The following is a 17,017-nucleotide window of genomic DNA, read 5'->3' as shown; positions in this document are numbered from 1 at the left end:
AAAAGAGAAAAAGAAGAAGGGAGAAAAAAAAATGTACAGAGCTTATGTGAATAATTTGCTTCACGACTGGGTGGAGTTTGTGCGAGACAAGTCAAATTTAGCTTTGGAGGGGAAATGCAAATTGAGCAACCGACTGTGGTTTATTATGTATTTTCTTTCTGGTTGCACTATAATAAAATGTTTGTCAAATTGGCCTCATGACTAAGAACCTGAACTTCATTAATTTTCCTAACTGAATGCCACTAGAATAATGAGCAGGGGACAGTATAACAGGCTTTACTGTATGCCTATATGATAGCTCTCATAATAACACTATGTTAGGTGACACATTGTTATTTCCTCCTTCTCACATATAGCCCCCGAGGGCAATGGTAGAATATAATGCCTGGGCCTGGCCAATCAAGAGTAGTGAGTTACCCATGGTCCCTTATGCATGGGAACCCGTTGCCAAAATATACTTTTATACAGTGATGTATTTGTTGATGCAGCATTAGTTCATGGCTTAAGCCTCCAAATCACTACAATCAGTAAATTGTTCCATATAGTTTCCCAAAATCAATTTATTTATTTATTGACTCGAGTATTTATCATGTAGGCAATCTATTCAACACAATCAGAATCAGAATCATTATTTCTGTCCAAATAATCCCAAATAACTTTATTTCTGTGTGGACACCAGGAGGAGTAGCTGCTGCTAAGGTATAGTAGACTAATCCAAATACAATGAACGACATATAATTTGATAGCCCATTGACTCCACTTCATAACCATTTTTGTCTATATTCCAAACTATATTTATTTCCAGATACAGTATTTCTCAAGTCAGTCTCTTCTCACATAGCCTTCTCAGCATAACTTCCAAATCAATCATTATCCGATTCCTCCCCCATTCCATTATCTAACTAATTACGTGGTATACCCGTACCGTATGATATGAACGAGGTCATATGGCAGGGGCAAGTTCAGCCTATAAGTCTGTAGATTGTTAGCTGTTCTTGTGGCGCCCCCTAGCCAAACACCTAAACAACTGCGGCATAATGTCACGAGTATATAGCTTGACTGAGCTGCACTGTCACATACTTAATATATAATTTATTTATACCACAATGGCACACACTATAACTCATATGTAGCCTATATGTATTGTCTTATTTTGAAATATATGCAGCAAGTGTAACCTCCAATCGCCATGTGTGACCAATAACCCATGGTATTTCCCAAACATTGCATTTGTACTTCACTACACTTGTGCAAAGTCATGCAATCTTATAGTAACAGTAAATTACTAAATTCCTCTGTGTTCATTTGTAACTTTGACGTTTCACTACTTTTACACAATTTGTAGGGTCAGCTGAAAATGAATGAAATTCTCCAAATAGAATGCCAGGTTTGAAGTGGTTATATTAAGTATAAGTAGGTCTATACGTAGCTTGCTCGACAGGCCCTTGCATAGTATATAGGCTAATGAACAAAGTGGAGAAAAAGCTTGCAACATCATACTTCTTTATGTCAGACTATTATGTTGAATAAAATGCACCAGTAGCTGTGATAAAGCATCAAAATAATCTATCAGCACATACCATATAATCTTAGCCATTGGCAAATATGCCGCGAGAGTCTGCTATAGTGCTAAGAATATACCTTAAAATGTTCTATCTCTCGCCCCTAAGCCAAGACACACATGGCAAGAGCACTAGTGAACATGCTCTACATTCATAGCACAATCAGCAGAGGAAAAGGGTGATGGAGTGGGTGTATTATTTCACTTTCAGGCATGTTCTGTACATATATGTAAAAATATACAGTGGATAACAAAATGTACCATGAACCATCCTGTGGGCGATGGCACGGAGGGTATAGCATGCATAGTATGCATCTGTGAACAAAGTCACTGGATTTGTGTGTTTGTGTGAGAGTACGCATTCGTGCATAATGTGTATGTGCATCACATGTGTACATATATGCATGTATGCATGGCATGCGTATACTGTATGTCTGTGTTTGCTGAGCAGAAACCCGCCCGTAAGGCAGTGGCATGCAGCGAGTGACCAGTGACAGTTTCAGTGTCGGTGCCATCGGAGCTGGGCTCTGTCCCATTCAGTTGGCAAGATAAGTGACCTTCTCTGAAGGGAACGGCAGCCGCCCCCTGGGGGCCTTTATCTGTTTGGCACAGGGCCACACACCACCAGCCAGCGTCAGGGTCTGGTAGCTGCAGGGTGGGTATCGGCCTATAGTGTTACACTGGCATAATCACTGGGAGCGTGTGCTGTGTGTGTACGGCGAGTGTGTAATGGATACGAGCAAGATGCAAAGCTTCTCAGCCTATCAAGGCCAAGCCTGATAGACAGTGAGAGAGGAGTGCCAAGAGCCCCCCCCCCGCCTTCCCCCTTCTCTTGAATGATTCATAGCATTGCCAAGATGTTGCACACATTTCCACGTCCTTCTTTTTCTTCTTCTTTTCACGTGCCTCCCTCCCTCCCTCCCAATCTCCCTGTCTGTCTGTGTCAGTCAGTCTGTCAGTCAGTCAGTCAGTCAGTCAGTCAGTCTGTCTGTCTTGGCACTCATATGCCCATTCTGTGTTTATCTTTTGTCCATGTATATCCCTCCACATCTTTCTCACTAACACACATACGCAACTTCGCATGCAGGGTTGCGGGCGCGCGCGCGCGCACACACACACACACACACACACACACACACACACACACACACACACACACACACACACACACACACACACACACACACACACACACACACACACACACACACACACACACACACACACACATCTCTTCCCGCCTCCTCTTCATCTCTTTTTGGGAGTCCTGCTTCCTGCCCTCCATCGTTAGGTGGGTTCGGCCCCGGCTTCCCTTTTTTATTCCACTCCATCTTCCCAACCTGTAACCATGGCGACAGTGCACAACATGGGATCACAACTCCTCAATGACATAACCTTTCTTTCCAGGGCCTAGGCGCCGTGTCGCTTTTTCCCAGAGTAGCACCATGCAGGCAGGCACCCACAAGCCCCTGGACCACAGCTCCGCTTTTGTGTTTTATGCCCTTCTGCGGTTAAAATAATAATAAATTAAACAAAAAAAATCCAAACTTACCCAGCAATCCTGTAGCAGCTTTCTGGAATAATCATCTTGCAGCAATGTTAAAAAAAAAACTAAAAAAAAACTGGCCTTACCTTCTCTCAAAGTGGCAGGTTTTCCCATAGTGCTGTTTTTCAAGTTTTTTTCTCTCTCTCGCTCTCCTCTTTCCTTTTCCTTCCGTTGGTTCCAGTTTTCCCTTGTCTTTTCCATTGCATAACTGAAGGCACTCTCTGTAGGTCCCTCTTCTCTGTCCAAGAGCTTAAAAGGGCTTAGAAAGTACCACCGTTATTATTATGACTTCAACTTTCCACTTATTGTGTGTCCTAGCCGAGGGAGAATGTATTATGATATGGTATTCCTGCATGAGGTTACCTTCTGATAAAGCTTTGTTGTGTATAGCCACTAGTGCATGCAGAGTAGATAGAACGTGTGAATGAGGAATACACAAGTATATAAAATTCCTTCTGGCAGACAAGGAGATGCTATAGCTTAAGAATAGCTGCATTATTTATTTGTGGGAGAAGCTAATAAGAAGCTACGAACGTGTGATGCGATCCAAGGGTGCGAACTAGTTGACACCAACTCGGGACTCCTGGATTGCCTCCCTCCCATCCAGCATCAGGGGCCGGGGCTCTGCAGTGTTGCTCCGCTGTCACGCCGCAGTGTGTCCACGACACGTATGGAATAGTGGTTCCCTCCCAAACACATGGTCCCTTTACTTTTTGTTTCACACATTTTGGTTTTTATTATTATTATTATTTCAAAACCTAAAAAAAAACTACAGTTTTCATGAATTCAAAACAAATTCAATTATGTTTTTCCACGAATTTCATGAATAAATAAATGTAAAAAATCTAAGACATTCCATGAATTAGAAAACAAATGTTTTCGCACCACGTTATGAGCTTGTATATCTGCTATTTTCACTATAGTTTGCCTCCTGTAGGGCAAACAGTTTGGGAACCACTGGACTAGGACCACACGCCCTTCCCCTTCTGGTTGGCGCTTGGGTTTGCTGCCACAGTGTCAGTGCATGGGCTCGCCATCATTCAGTTCTGGGCGGGCACCACTGCTGACACAATGCCCAGCCAGCCTATATATCATTCTCTCTCTGTCTCTCTGACGTTGTCCGTGACCTGCGGGAGGCCCCCAAAGTTCCACATTTCTGATGTGGTCCACCCATGTGAGACTTGGGGCCATTCGGAATATAGGCTTCGTAGCATTCCTTTGTAGATACTCCATCCGTGTACATTACCTGCAATCGGAATCGCTATTCGAAAATAGTCTATCTACAAGCTCATATGTGCACAGTAGTGGGGTGGCGGTGGCTCAGGGGTAGGTAGATTGGCCGGATGGCAACTACAAGGTTCCCAGTTTGAACCCGGGCTCCCTAGAGTTAGTGTCAAAGTGTCCTTGAGCAAGACTCTGAACCTGTGCAGGTTAGTGCCTTGCATGGTTTCCGCCTCCATCGGTGTATGACTGTGTGCGTGAATGTGTGAATGTAATGCACATCTATTCTATGTAAAGTTCCTTGGATAAAGGCACTATATAAATGCACCATTTACAGTGTGCCACATTTTGTGCTTGCTATTCTTGAAAAAATCTTGACGAGATTATATTAACTTTTTTCTGAAAGTGCATGATCTCCCAAACTTGTAACAGGGATAGGGGTGTCTGTCTGTCTATCATGTAGCTCTATTGTTAGTTGCAAGTTGTTATATTGTAGAAGAAACCACAGAAGAACTTCATGAATCATATTGCTTTCAGATTAGGTTTTTGAATAAATAGCCTATAACAATAATATTTGAATCTTGAATCTAAAGACATTGGCCAAAATATTCACTTTTCAGAAAGACAGTTTAGCCTATGCAGTCATACAAGATTTCGGTTTTGTTTTTACTCAATATTACAGTATTTATTATTTATTATGCATCTATGCTTTACACTGAAACTCTGTGGCACTGGCATGCAGTGAAGAATCAGAGGAGGCATACATACATAAATAAATGCAAATGCTAAAAATATGACTAAAAATCCCTTTTTGACCCAAAACAGCTATGCATTAAATGCAGACCTAATTTAATATTAAAATAGCTTTGGCACTTTATGTTAGGGATTCTTGAGATCTTCCTTGTGCCATGCTTGAGAGATATAGGGTATGAATTCCTGTTCTGTTCTTTGTCTATATAAGTGTCTATTTGTACGTCTCTAAATGCTTGGATGAATTGAACATGGTGGACCCTCTTGTAAACAAGTGTAATGCTTAATTGGGTCGTCCACTCACAGTTAACAGTCTTTGTATTGTGTTTGTGCTTGAAATGTACTGCAATTCTGCAAACTGTTAATACATATTTCAATCAATCAATATAATGAATGAATGAATGAATGAATAATTATATTATTTTCATTATTATTATATAGTTATATCATAGCCTCGGTCCCAGGCTTATTTGTTTGGTATTGATTTTTGAAGGCTGCCTTTGGAGTTTCCCTTGTGGTGTTCTGACTGGGCATATTATCGTGACGTCGACGCTACGCAAACACGGAAGTTTAGTCTGTCCCATAATCTTTTGCCGCGGACTTTTGAGAAGTACATTGAACAGAAAGAAGAGAAATGAATATCATTGAAGATGGCAGAAAGATCACATTCTATATCCAAACTGAAAAGAAAGAAGCTGTCTGTGGACGAGCCCCGAACGGAAATACATTCTAAAAACGCGCCGCAGAAGAACAATTCTCCGTTATGTTTCGATGGCACTACAGAGTTGGACAAGTCGACCACGGGGTGTGTTTGTTGCTTTTAATTTGTGCTAAATCTTATGTGTAATTGTTTTTAATTTAAGAACCAAGAGGAATCTAATTCAGTGTAGACTGAAAATTCACTGATTTCACATTTATCCATATTCCTACCCTGTAGCTGACTATAGCTGTATCAGCCTCACATCACTGATAGACAACAACATTGACAGTGGATATGAATATGATGTGAGGCTGTTTACTCAATTCAAAGGAAAAGTGGCCGCTGTTTCTCCTTTGTGTTGTGTTCCCAGTTTGGACTATACACAATAACAATATGCTAATCTATATAATAATGGACACCGGCGGTGTTCAATTTCTGATGAATTGAACATGGTGGACCCAGTCTTGTAAACAAGTGTAATGCTTTATTGGGTCGTCCACTCACAGTTAACAGTCTTGAGTTTGTGCTTGAAATGTACTGTATTTCTGCAAACTGTTAATACATATTTCAATCAATCAAAAACAACTTCAAGTTCTTATAGCTTACCACTGGAGCTTTGTTTATCTCACCATCTCTGTCTCAGTACCTGACATCCGGTCTGGTGCTTATCATAATAAGAAAGACATCCTGCTTCTAGCAGCAGTGGTAATAGTAAATCCTTCACAATAAAGGTCTGAGCAGTACCAAACATTAAAAATAGTCTGTAATATGATGTATGTATGCTTTGTGTAACGCTAAAGTCGTTCTGTTGTGTGTGTGTGTGTGTGTGTGTGTGTGTGTGTGTGTGTGTGTGTGTGTGTGTGTGTGTGTGTGTGTGTGTGTGTGTGTGTATTGATTATTGTGAACGTGATAACATGATTCTGATGTGATTTCCAGGCCAGTAAGATGGTGGAATCGTAACGACCTGTGTGCATTGGAAAACCTGTGGGCCTTGACATTAAAGTCTGCTCTGTCCAGCCTTGACACTCATGATGAGTGTGGGTCTGTCGTTCCTGATTTTCCAATGGCATCCTCTGCTGTGGTAAGTTCAGCGGGGGAAAGTAACTAGGTACATTTACTCAACATACTGTACTGAACCCATTTAGACCTGAGAACGATTCTACAAATGTCTTCTAAAACAGTTTTCTCAAAAACCTATGTTTCCATGTCAGTGGTTCTCAAACATTTTCATGTCAATGACCCCCAAAATGATGTTATTGGCTGCCGACCCCCATCTGAAAATATGTTGTTCCAGGGACCCCCCAGAAGCATAGATTTGAGTTAAAAATGTTCGCTCTGAACTCCCCTCTCTATGAGCTTGTGGATCTGCTATTTTTCAATAGCTAAAGTGTAACATAATGCTTAAAACACCAAAAGGGGTTCCCGTTCAGAATGGGTTAAGTACAGTCTTGGGGTACTGTTACTTTACTTTACTATCTTTTTTACTTTACTTTATCATAGGGAATATATTGCACTTTTTTTAAATTACTTTTACTTTGGTCCGTTATCTGCCGCAGCCGTATATATATTTGAATGCCAATATGTGTGCATTTTTAATACAGGAATTAAGTGGGAGAGGAAAAGACAGGAAGCAGAGCTGGAGGTAGCAGAGACATTGAAATGTTGAGGTTCTCTCTGGGAGTAACAAGCATGGATAGGATCAGGAACGAGTACATCAGAGGGACAGCTCATGTCAGATGTTTTGGCGATAAAGCCAGAGAGGCCAAACTGAGATGTCTTGGAGTTGGACACGTAGGCCCTCATTTAACAATGGAATGTAAATTCTGCCTCAAATTCGAGTGTGGGTTTTGCTGTACGTTCATGTCAGCATTTATGAAGTGATCGCAAACAGCTGATCTTTGCGTAATTTCGGTCATAGCATTGACCAAAATGTAGCCTCGAAGGCTACATGACACATCACAGTTGCATCGCCATGAATGGAATACGTTTGTAGGCTACTACTGGTATATTAATTTTAAACCATTCGTGTGCAGTGCATGTTAAAGCAGTCATGTAGGTAGGTGAAGACGATCCCAGTGAAACTGTGGGTGAGTAATGCCTGCACGTTAATGAGAGATAGCCTGGCAAGGCAGTCATAATCAACGTTTATGGAGTGATTGATGAATGAATCATAAACATATGGATGAAGGCTGGTATGTGCTGGAATATTTAAACAGCGATGCCCGCCACGGTCCCATCGTCCCGACTCCCGAAAATGACGTCAACGACAGCTCCCGAACTGACATGAATTTTGTTCAGGCGTATGTCCAACTTCAAAATCACACTGGAATGATAAATGCCGAAAATTGTGGTGATTCCGCCCATTTTTGGCCGTACACCGCATTGATAAATGAGGGCCGTACAGAGGAGGGATTGTGAATATATCGGTAGAAGGATGTTGATGTTGGAAGTTGGAACTGCCAGGCAGAACCAAAGAGAAGATTGATGGATGTAGTGAAAGAGGACATGATGTTAGTTGGTGTGAGAGAAGAGGAGGCAGAGGACAGGGTGAGATGGCAGCAGATGATTCGCTGTGGAGACCCCTGAAGGGAAAAGCCGAAAGGAAAAGTAGAAGCCTTAGCGGGCATCTTCAATTTACAATTTAGGTATTTAGCAGATGCTCTTAATCCAGAGATATATAATCTTCTGATTATATATCTCACAACATGGGTCCCCCTGACCTCTGATTGAGCAGCTATGTTATTTATATGTAGACCATTCTTCTATTTCAGTCAGATAACTCTCAGATAACTCTTGAATTTAATTAACGTATTTATTGAGCATAACTAAATATATTGAGCACAGATATCCGTAAACATAATTTTGCCGTCAAGGATCTGTCTCATTTCATTAATTCCCTGTAAGCATGAAATATTATAATAAATGATTTGCCAAATAGATCTTACGGGGAATGAAATGGACCCCAGGGAATGGTATAGAAACAGAGACCATAGGTGGTTGTGACCGGCAGCACAAAATACTTCATAGAGAGAAAAGCACAAAGCAACAGCAGAGCAGCAGCATTGCAAGATGGCAGAGCAGCAGCAAAAATACTGAGCAGGGGCCCAGGCCGTAGCGTAACGGTCTGGGCACCGGACTGGTAATCCAGTCGCAGTGTGCCGCGGGTTCGACTCCCGGACCCGACACGGCCTTTACTGCATGTCATCCCCCCATCTCTCTCCCGTTTCCTGTCAGCCTACTGTCTGTCCCTTCAAAAATCAATAAAAGGCGTAAGCCGCAAAAAAATATCTTAAAAAAAAAAAAAAATACTGAGCAGGGAATGGGATGTTTAAATAGCCCTCCCCAGTCACCATGTGACTAGCCTCGGTACCAGGCTTTCATTTCCGTCGGCGCAAAAAATGAAAGCCTGGAGGAACGCATTGGCCGCTTTGAGCTAGAAGTGGCTCCAAATTATGTGACATAGCGCTGCACTAGGGGGGAGAGGAGGGGCCGGGGTGACTGACAGATCGGTGAGATCCAATCAGGGTGTGCGCAAATCTCTGCCGCGACCTGTCAGGCTACCATGTGACTGATCAGCCGATCGGGAATTGTCAACTGAATTATCTCAGCAGGCTTTGCATCATTATATTAGGAGGATTAGAAGGATTTTATTGTCTCATTCAACCTGGCATCCTTATGTCATTAGTACCATCATGCAGTTTAGATTTGAATCATCATGCCGTTGAGTTTTATATTTGTGATCGGCAAAATAATTCAGTGTTTTTAATGGCACCTCTTTCTTTTTAAACCTGTGATCATGCTGAAAAGTGTAATAAACAAACATGATTAGTGGAAAAAGCCACATCTTCCATAGATGTTAAAAATAATAATCTCAAATCAATTTAACTATTAAAAAAAATAGCAAATCTACAAGCTAACAAGGCATTGCACCATGAGTGAATACTTTATAAAATGTTTGCAACCAGTACAGTGGTACGATTGTACAATGATGCTAAAAGGATAATGTTTCCACTGTGGCCCTATGTATTCAATTCATCATGACATACAGTACAAGAAATCATCCACACAAGTAGCATTGTTGTGATCTTGTAGATCAGCTATTTTCAGCTATTTGCAACAGTTGGTGAGGTTGATTTCCTTTCGGGCTCCAATCCCTGCCATAAACTCCTGTCAATGAATCAGACGAAAAGGGAATTGTTCTGGTCCCATGGGCATGTCGTATTCTAAGGAACACGTTGAACGATGAAAATAGCTCGCCGGATGCTGAGCTCAGCAAAAATGACAGCTGCACTGTCCCTCCCAGACTGGCATAGCACACAGCCTCTGGCGGGATCCACTGTAGCTCTGTGCTCCGGTGGCACTTCTAGGCCACGCGGCATACAGCATGAACCAATCACTTTGACAGATAGCTGATGCAACCTTGCATTGGCTGAATAATTCACTCCCATGGCCCCTCTCTAAGAAAAGTATTTTATAGGTTTTGGTGGCCGTTGAGCTAGCATTCTGTAGCTATAGAGTCAGGTTAATGTGACAGACATATGGCGAGCCCGAGAGATGACGTGTGAAGTAGAGGCTGTTGCCAAGAGAGTCGCAGCAAATAAGTCTTCTAGTTTTTCTTGACCACTGTCGATCCCATTTTTGTCTTGGTGGAAACCACAAAATGCAGTTGAGTGTCTGTCCCTGGCCATATTAAAGGTCCATGCAAGTGGTCTGGCATGTTTAGCTGAATGACTCAGGGTAAACATGACATTACTAATGAACATAGTTAGATTTTAGAGGAAGCCACAGGATAACATTCACTGACGTACGATATGAAAAGTGTGCTCCTCCGAGCACCGGTCTGCTCCTCGGAGCACCGGTCTGCTCCTCCGAGCACCGGTCTGCTCCTCGGAGCACCGGTCTGCTCCTCCGAGCACCGGTCTGCTCCTCCGAGCACCGGTCTGCTCCTCCGAGCACCGGTCTGCTCCTCCGAGCACCGGTCTGCTCCTCCGAGCACCGGTCTGCTCCTCCGAGCACCGGTCTGCTCCTCCGAGCACTGGTCTGCCTACCCAGGGTCCGCAAACTTTGGAAGGCAGTCTTAGCCAATTGGAATGCGATCAGAAAAGCGGACGCATACATCTTGATCGCATGACCCCAGAGATAATGTGTACCGATTTCAAAATCTCTAGCTGTAGAAGCAAGAACTGTGTTTTGAAGAAAACCCAGAAATTGTAATCTGGCACAAAGGGGGCCTATAAATTGAGTGATGATCCAAGGATACCAATCTTAGCCAAGATTGTGTACCGATTTGCGTCATGATTGGACAAAATCTGTAGTAATGTAAAAAAAAAAAGCCAACACGGCCAACTGGTGGTGCTATAACAGGCAAAAGAAAAGTGTGTGTACACAGTTTCACCCGCCTAATGGACTGTGGTCAGCTACATTCTGAACTCCCCAGCCTTTACATGCAATTTTCTTCCTATTACTGTAATCTCTGAACTGTTTGACATTTCTGTCATCTTAGACACCCACAGCAGCAGACCAGTTGGGGAAGTGGCGGTGGCCGGGCCTCGGTGAAGAAGTTCCTCCCTTCCCCGAACTCTCCAACGCCATTCCGGGGCCTTCACCTCCTCCAGACTCCCGGTGTGTCAACGACGCCACCCCAGAGGAGGTCCACCTCCCCGCCAACGAGGGACAATCGCCACACAGCCCTGGCTCTCCTCCTTCATCTTCCCTCGGAGAGGACGACCCACAGCAGAGGACAGCTGGCACGTCCCATGGTGTCCCATGCCCAAAGAGACACGGGACACCAGATGACCGGGGTCATGCAACGTCTAGCAAAGCATCACAACAAAGGAAAAGCTCTGAGCGGGCGCCCTGCAGAGTGTTAGTCAAAAGCCGTCCGGCAAGCATCAAGGAGGGCCAGACCTCCATGCAAAGCTGGATGAAGGTGCCACCACCGCCCCAACAACCCGGGATCACTGGAACGGGGGGCGGAGATGGGGAGAGCTTGATGAGAGTGACCAAAAGGCCGGCGCCCGCGTGCCAGAGAGAGAACTCGGACAGCTGCCCTCCTCTGCAGCAGGGGCAAGGGGTGAGAGAGAGAAGTGTGGAGGGCAAGGTGGTGCCGGGGCCGTCTGGGAGCAGTGGAGAGGGCAGTGGTGGAGAGAGACTGCAGAGCTGTCCCATGTGTCTGGTGGCGTTCCCTGCCAGGTAAGTGTTCAAAGAAGGATACCCAGTATAACTAGTATTAACCATCTAAGCCAGTGGTTCCCAAACCTTTTACCTTTCACCATTTAACTAGTGAAAATAGCACAAGCTCATAACACGTCATTGTTGGGTTCTTTTTGGAGTACAATAAATCAATGGACTTCTTTTATTATTATGTTTTTCTTTCGCTTCTTTCTTTCTTTGCTCATAAACTCTTGAGCTATATGACTGTCAAACTTGGAAGAGCTGCACGAAATGATAGATTTTTCATATCCATTCGTTTTTCCTGCTCTTGTTTTCATTTCCAGTTGTACTTATTTTCCCACCGTTTGATTTATTTCACTACAGAGATGAATTGCGGCCACCCAGCCACCGAAGGAGGTTCTGTTATCTCTTAATCTCAATTACTTTCAAATATACGCTAACCACTTTCAACTTACCGTCCCTCTTTTGGACATGTCATAGGCGGAATTTGTCAAAAATGTGTTTAATTCAGCCTCCCACCTGCAGTTACAAGTTGCCCCCCTCCCCACACACCCAATGGATCTGTTACACATTCTACTAAGCACCTCTGTATGTTGTTGTGGAGTATTGCGTCTTCTCATTGACTTCCCACATGTAAACTTGACATATCCCTGATTGCGTAAGACCCTCCCAGACTGAGAGAGTACATCAACAAGCGGGGGAGAGTAGAGGAAAGGGTCGGCCTCAAGAGCAAGACGGTAAATTATTCATTGGAACGGGTCAAAAAGTCAATTTGGAGCGAGGTGGACTTGTTGAGTGTAGTTGACGAGGTTAGCTGGAGCTGGAGCTTTGGGCCAGGAGCAGTGTTGGTTTTATATCGACTAAGTACAGTATCTTAGTCGACTAAAACTAGACAGTTTTAGTCAACTAAGTATCATAAGACTTTAGTCGATTAAATCTACAGATGATTTATTCGGCGGGCCTTGATGCTTAGTTCACAACGCATCACATTTCAGTCTAGTTTTTATTTGTTTATTTAGTCTTAGTTTTAGTCATCATATAGCTTAGTTTTCATTTAGTTTTCCATTTAGTTCGTCAGTGGGAAAAAAAGGTAGTCAACGAACATTGTTTTCATAGTATTACTAGTATTAGTTGAGGAAATCAACACTGGCCAGGAGCCAGATCTCTCTCTCTCGCTCTCTCTCTGTCCATTTCTGTCCCTTCTCTGAACAGGCCGGCCTTTGTGTTGCAATGGTGGTGGGTTCTGGCCCGGCCCCGCACATCTTTAGCCAGCCGATGTGTACCTTGGCCCTGGCCGCACAACCTGGCTTTACTCTCCCTGAGCCTCTCTCCCTGGGTCACCACCACAGACAATGGCTACTTCTGTCTGCAGGAATACACAGAGAGGGATGGAAGAGAGGCCTGGAAGAGAAAACAGGGGATCCCTTTTTCCATCCATCCACTTCTCTTTCGTCTTTCTCATTCAGTGCAAACACAAACAAATGTCACTGTCCCATGTATACGTCTCGTGAATAACGGTAATTATTCACAATTTTCAAGTGTTATATTTTGTACAATCTGGGAACGGCAAAAAATATGAAAACAGCGCACAGCGTTCATTTCCATTTAAATTGGCCTCTGGGGGCACCGTTTGTCCCGCCCTCCTCTTCCGGGGCGCCCTTCTAGTAGGGCGCCTATGTTTTCATTCCCACTAACAACAATGTGTACACGTTCTGAATGCCCCTGCAGACAGATTCAGTAACGCAGCTTTGAATTTGTTCTTGAGAGATTTTGTAAGGCAAACATAGCAAACGTAAGTACCGTAAGCACTCCATTTCCACACAGAGAACGGAATGTTGATTTAACTCTTAAAGTTTGCGACGGGTGGATCGATATTCCGGAGGTAAAAGAACAAGCTTTGGAAGCATACACTTCAAATGTTAACCCTGTAAGACCCTGATATATTTCTACTTTCTACTAGATTTCAACCTTACTACTAGGACTTATCATGGAAATTATGTAAAAAAAAATAAAATAATAATGTTATGCTCATTTATAATAATAATAATAATAATAAATTAAAAATTTACATTTGGGGGGTATCTTTCACAATAATAAATAAAACATGTTCTAGACATTCTAATGATCACAAAAAAAACAGTCCAGTCCAGAGATGATTAATTTGTGCGAATTTCAGCCTCTGTGGGGGGTATTTATATGCAAATATCATGACCAATGGCATTGCAATTGCAACGAACATCAATGATGACGTTTAGGTGAAAAAAAGAACAGAAAATAAATTAATTAAAGAAGTATTATTGCAGCAAGATCCTGTTTACCAGACAGTGCAGAGAATATGAATGCATTCAATACATTTTCAGAGTTAAATTAAGTGTGGAGTGAGCAGGGGTATGAAAGGGTAGGAGTTTAAAGTGTGGAGTGAGCAGGGGTATGAAAGGGTAGCGCCCGCAGCACGATTCCCAGACTGCAGAAGGGCATTCTTATTCTAAAAACATTTATTCTCCTCAACAACCCTGACCCACCCCCCCTCCCGTCTTTCTCTCTGTATCCTAAAGAGACCCCCTCCCTCCACACTTGGTGCTCTCCAGGAAAGAGGAGGAAAGTTGCAGATAGACGTCACAGGGGGGAGAAATTCTCTCACTTCTATACCCTGGGCTGAGTAAAAAATGCATGAGACCCAAAATGTGAACGAACGGGTCTCAGTGGGAGAGTGAGGCAGTGGGTCTTACACTGCTGAATTTTCAATGTCTAGATAAAAGAAAAATTATTAAATAAGGCCTTCCTCACCAGACTGTCAGAAGACTGGGAATCTGCACTACTCTACAACCAAGAACACATGATGCCCAAGGGGGAAATGGGCTAGTTTTAGTATAGCCAGTTTTCAGTATATGTAGAGACACGAACAGAATTTGAATGTACGTATATACAAAGTATGCACCGTGATAAGTGTAATTTGTAACCACCTGGATGTGTGAACCCTGATCTCCCACGCAGTGGGAAGCCAAAATATCTACCACTCAACCAATGGGGAATCTTCCCCTGGCTAAGGAAGCTAATTGGACTTGTTGGCTATAGGCAGGGCTAACTGGGCTACATAAACACCATATATACGGATTAGGGGTGAAGCAGTTAATCAAACGTACTATTTGATTTAATTGATTATAAAATAAAATAAAACTATCAATACAATAATTTTAGTTTTTTCCTTGTGGTTAATTAAGACAAAGTATAAAATTGTATTACGTGTTTAAACAGACTCATTTATTTACTGTAGTTAAAAATAGATTGTATGTGTGAACCATTCGAATAATCTATTTTTTACCATGTCCATAAGTGGGGATACTAGCCTGGCTAATAAGCCAGACTAATATCACACTGGCAGGCAATTATTTTTTGCCAACAGCTGATTCGATCTGGCTTATTAGCCAGGCTAAACCAAAACCACTAGAGACAACTATAGGTGTATTTATTTCAACATAATATAGCCTATAACGTCACGTCAAACTTCCCTCATAGACATTCGTTGTAGCACTTTTCCTGATGGTCCAGTTGATGCCACTGTGGGTGTGTGTCTGTGTGAGACTGTTCAAGGCTAATATGGGAGTCTCTCCCTGTGCCTCTATCTCCAGGTGCGTGCAGATGGACATTGACAGCCATCTGGCCCAGTGTCTGTCAGAGATGACCATGGACATGACCTGGTGAGGGAGAATACGTGGGCTGTCACCCAGGGGAGAAGTAACCCCTGTGTCCTACACCCAGCGGTGACCGTCCATGCATGGCCAGAGAGAGAGCTCACAACATGGAAGTGTTGGGGGGTACTGTGTTTTTTATCTTTTTTAGCTTTGCTAACCGCAGGCCGTGGTGGAAAAAAGTACAAGCAAATGTTTTGCTTGGGTAAAAGCCTCAATACTGGAATATGGAACTACTCTGTTACAAGTAAAAGTCCGGAATTCAAAGTGTACTCGAGTGAAAGTACAAATAGTATTGTCATCAAAATGTACACCAAAAGTATAAAAAACATTTGAAAATAGCCCAATCTACAAGCATTGTGAGCTTGTAGATTGGCTATTTTCAAATGGCCAAAATGTATATAGGGCTGTAGTGGTTAGTGGAAATTGGAAATACTCAAGTAAAGTACACATGTTAAGTATACAGTAGTGCTTAAAGGTATATTCAGTGATTTCACTTAATTCAAATATCAATTATTTTTTTGTTTTGTTGTGATAATCCTCCCTACTATAGAGTGTGCTGACCATATAAGGAGTTCCTCCCTGTCCCCAGTTAACCCCTGGGGGTCAAAAAACCTTAGGTTTCGTTTTTGACTCTCTATCCTGATTGGACGAAAGGCTGGGTCCCACAGCCAAAAACAAAACCTAAGGTTTTTTGAGTGAAATCACTGAATATACCTTTAAGTAAATGTACTTAGTTTCTTTCCACCACTGGCTAACCGGTTATGCTAGCTTCGTCAAACATACATGTCTAATGCTCTATCTGGAGTGGCTTTCCAATGACTGGACTTCCTCTGGACTTCTGTGATCCAGCTCCTTTTGAGCAGGGCGGCAGTGCCCCTCGTCAACCTACAGTTTAGGACCACTTCACCACTTTTCAACCTACCTTCGTATAATTGCTGTGTCTCATGGAAGGGCTGTGGGCAGTTCAGAAACCCGTCCACCAGTGATATCGATGGGGAATCCAAGCTGATAGAAACTGTAGACTTTCTCTTCCTGAAAAGTTGCAATGCGATAATTATAATGGAAGCCATCGTTCTGCGATGATGTCACTGGTGGTTTCTGAACTGCCTACAATAACTATAAGACACACTAAGTAGGAAAGAAAAGTGCTATTTTATCATGAAGTGATAAAACATTGTTGTACAGAGAATGTTGTGTTAATTGTTTAAATATCTTTGCAGATAATGACATGGGCAATACAGGCCAGGGAGGCAGGTTGAAAGTGGATAAATGAAACTTGACTCATTCTGGTTGAAAATATACAGTCATATCAACACCAGAATGCATTCACAACACAGAGCAGAACACATGTGGTTTAAAAGTGCACTAAGTTA

At 42.8% G+C, this 17,017-nt stretch overlaps 1 protein-coding gene across 1 annotated transcript; it reads left to right on the top strand.

Annotated features, from left to right (window-relative positions):
* The first annotated feature begins 5,673 nt into the window (after positions 1–5,673).
* On the top strand, positions 5,674–15,962 carry LOC310861904 (uncharacterized protein). The gene is made up of 4 exons (XM_083769640.1): positions 5,674–5,883; positions 6,715–6,859; positions 11,282–11,970; positions 15,582–15,962. Exons 1-4 carry the CDS (start codon positions 5,729–5,731, stop codon positions 15,652–15,654), a joined length of 1,062 nt encoding a protein of 353 aa, XP_083625766.1. The 5' UTR covers positions 5,674–5,728; the 3' UTR covers positions 15,655–15,962.
* Positions 15,963–17,017: the final 1,055 nt, after the last annotated feature.

The sequence above is a fragment of the Protomyctophum parallelum genome (genome assembly GCF_964188405.1).
Source record: "Protomyctophum parallelum genome assembly, chromosome: 7".
NCBI classification, from domain to species: domain Eukaryota; kingdom Metazoa; phylum Chordata; class Actinopteri; order Myctophiformes; family Myctophidae; genus Protomyctophum; species Protomyctophum parallelum.
Note: the sequence above shows the minus strand (reverse complement) of the source record. Positions and strands in the feature narration are given on the sequence as shown.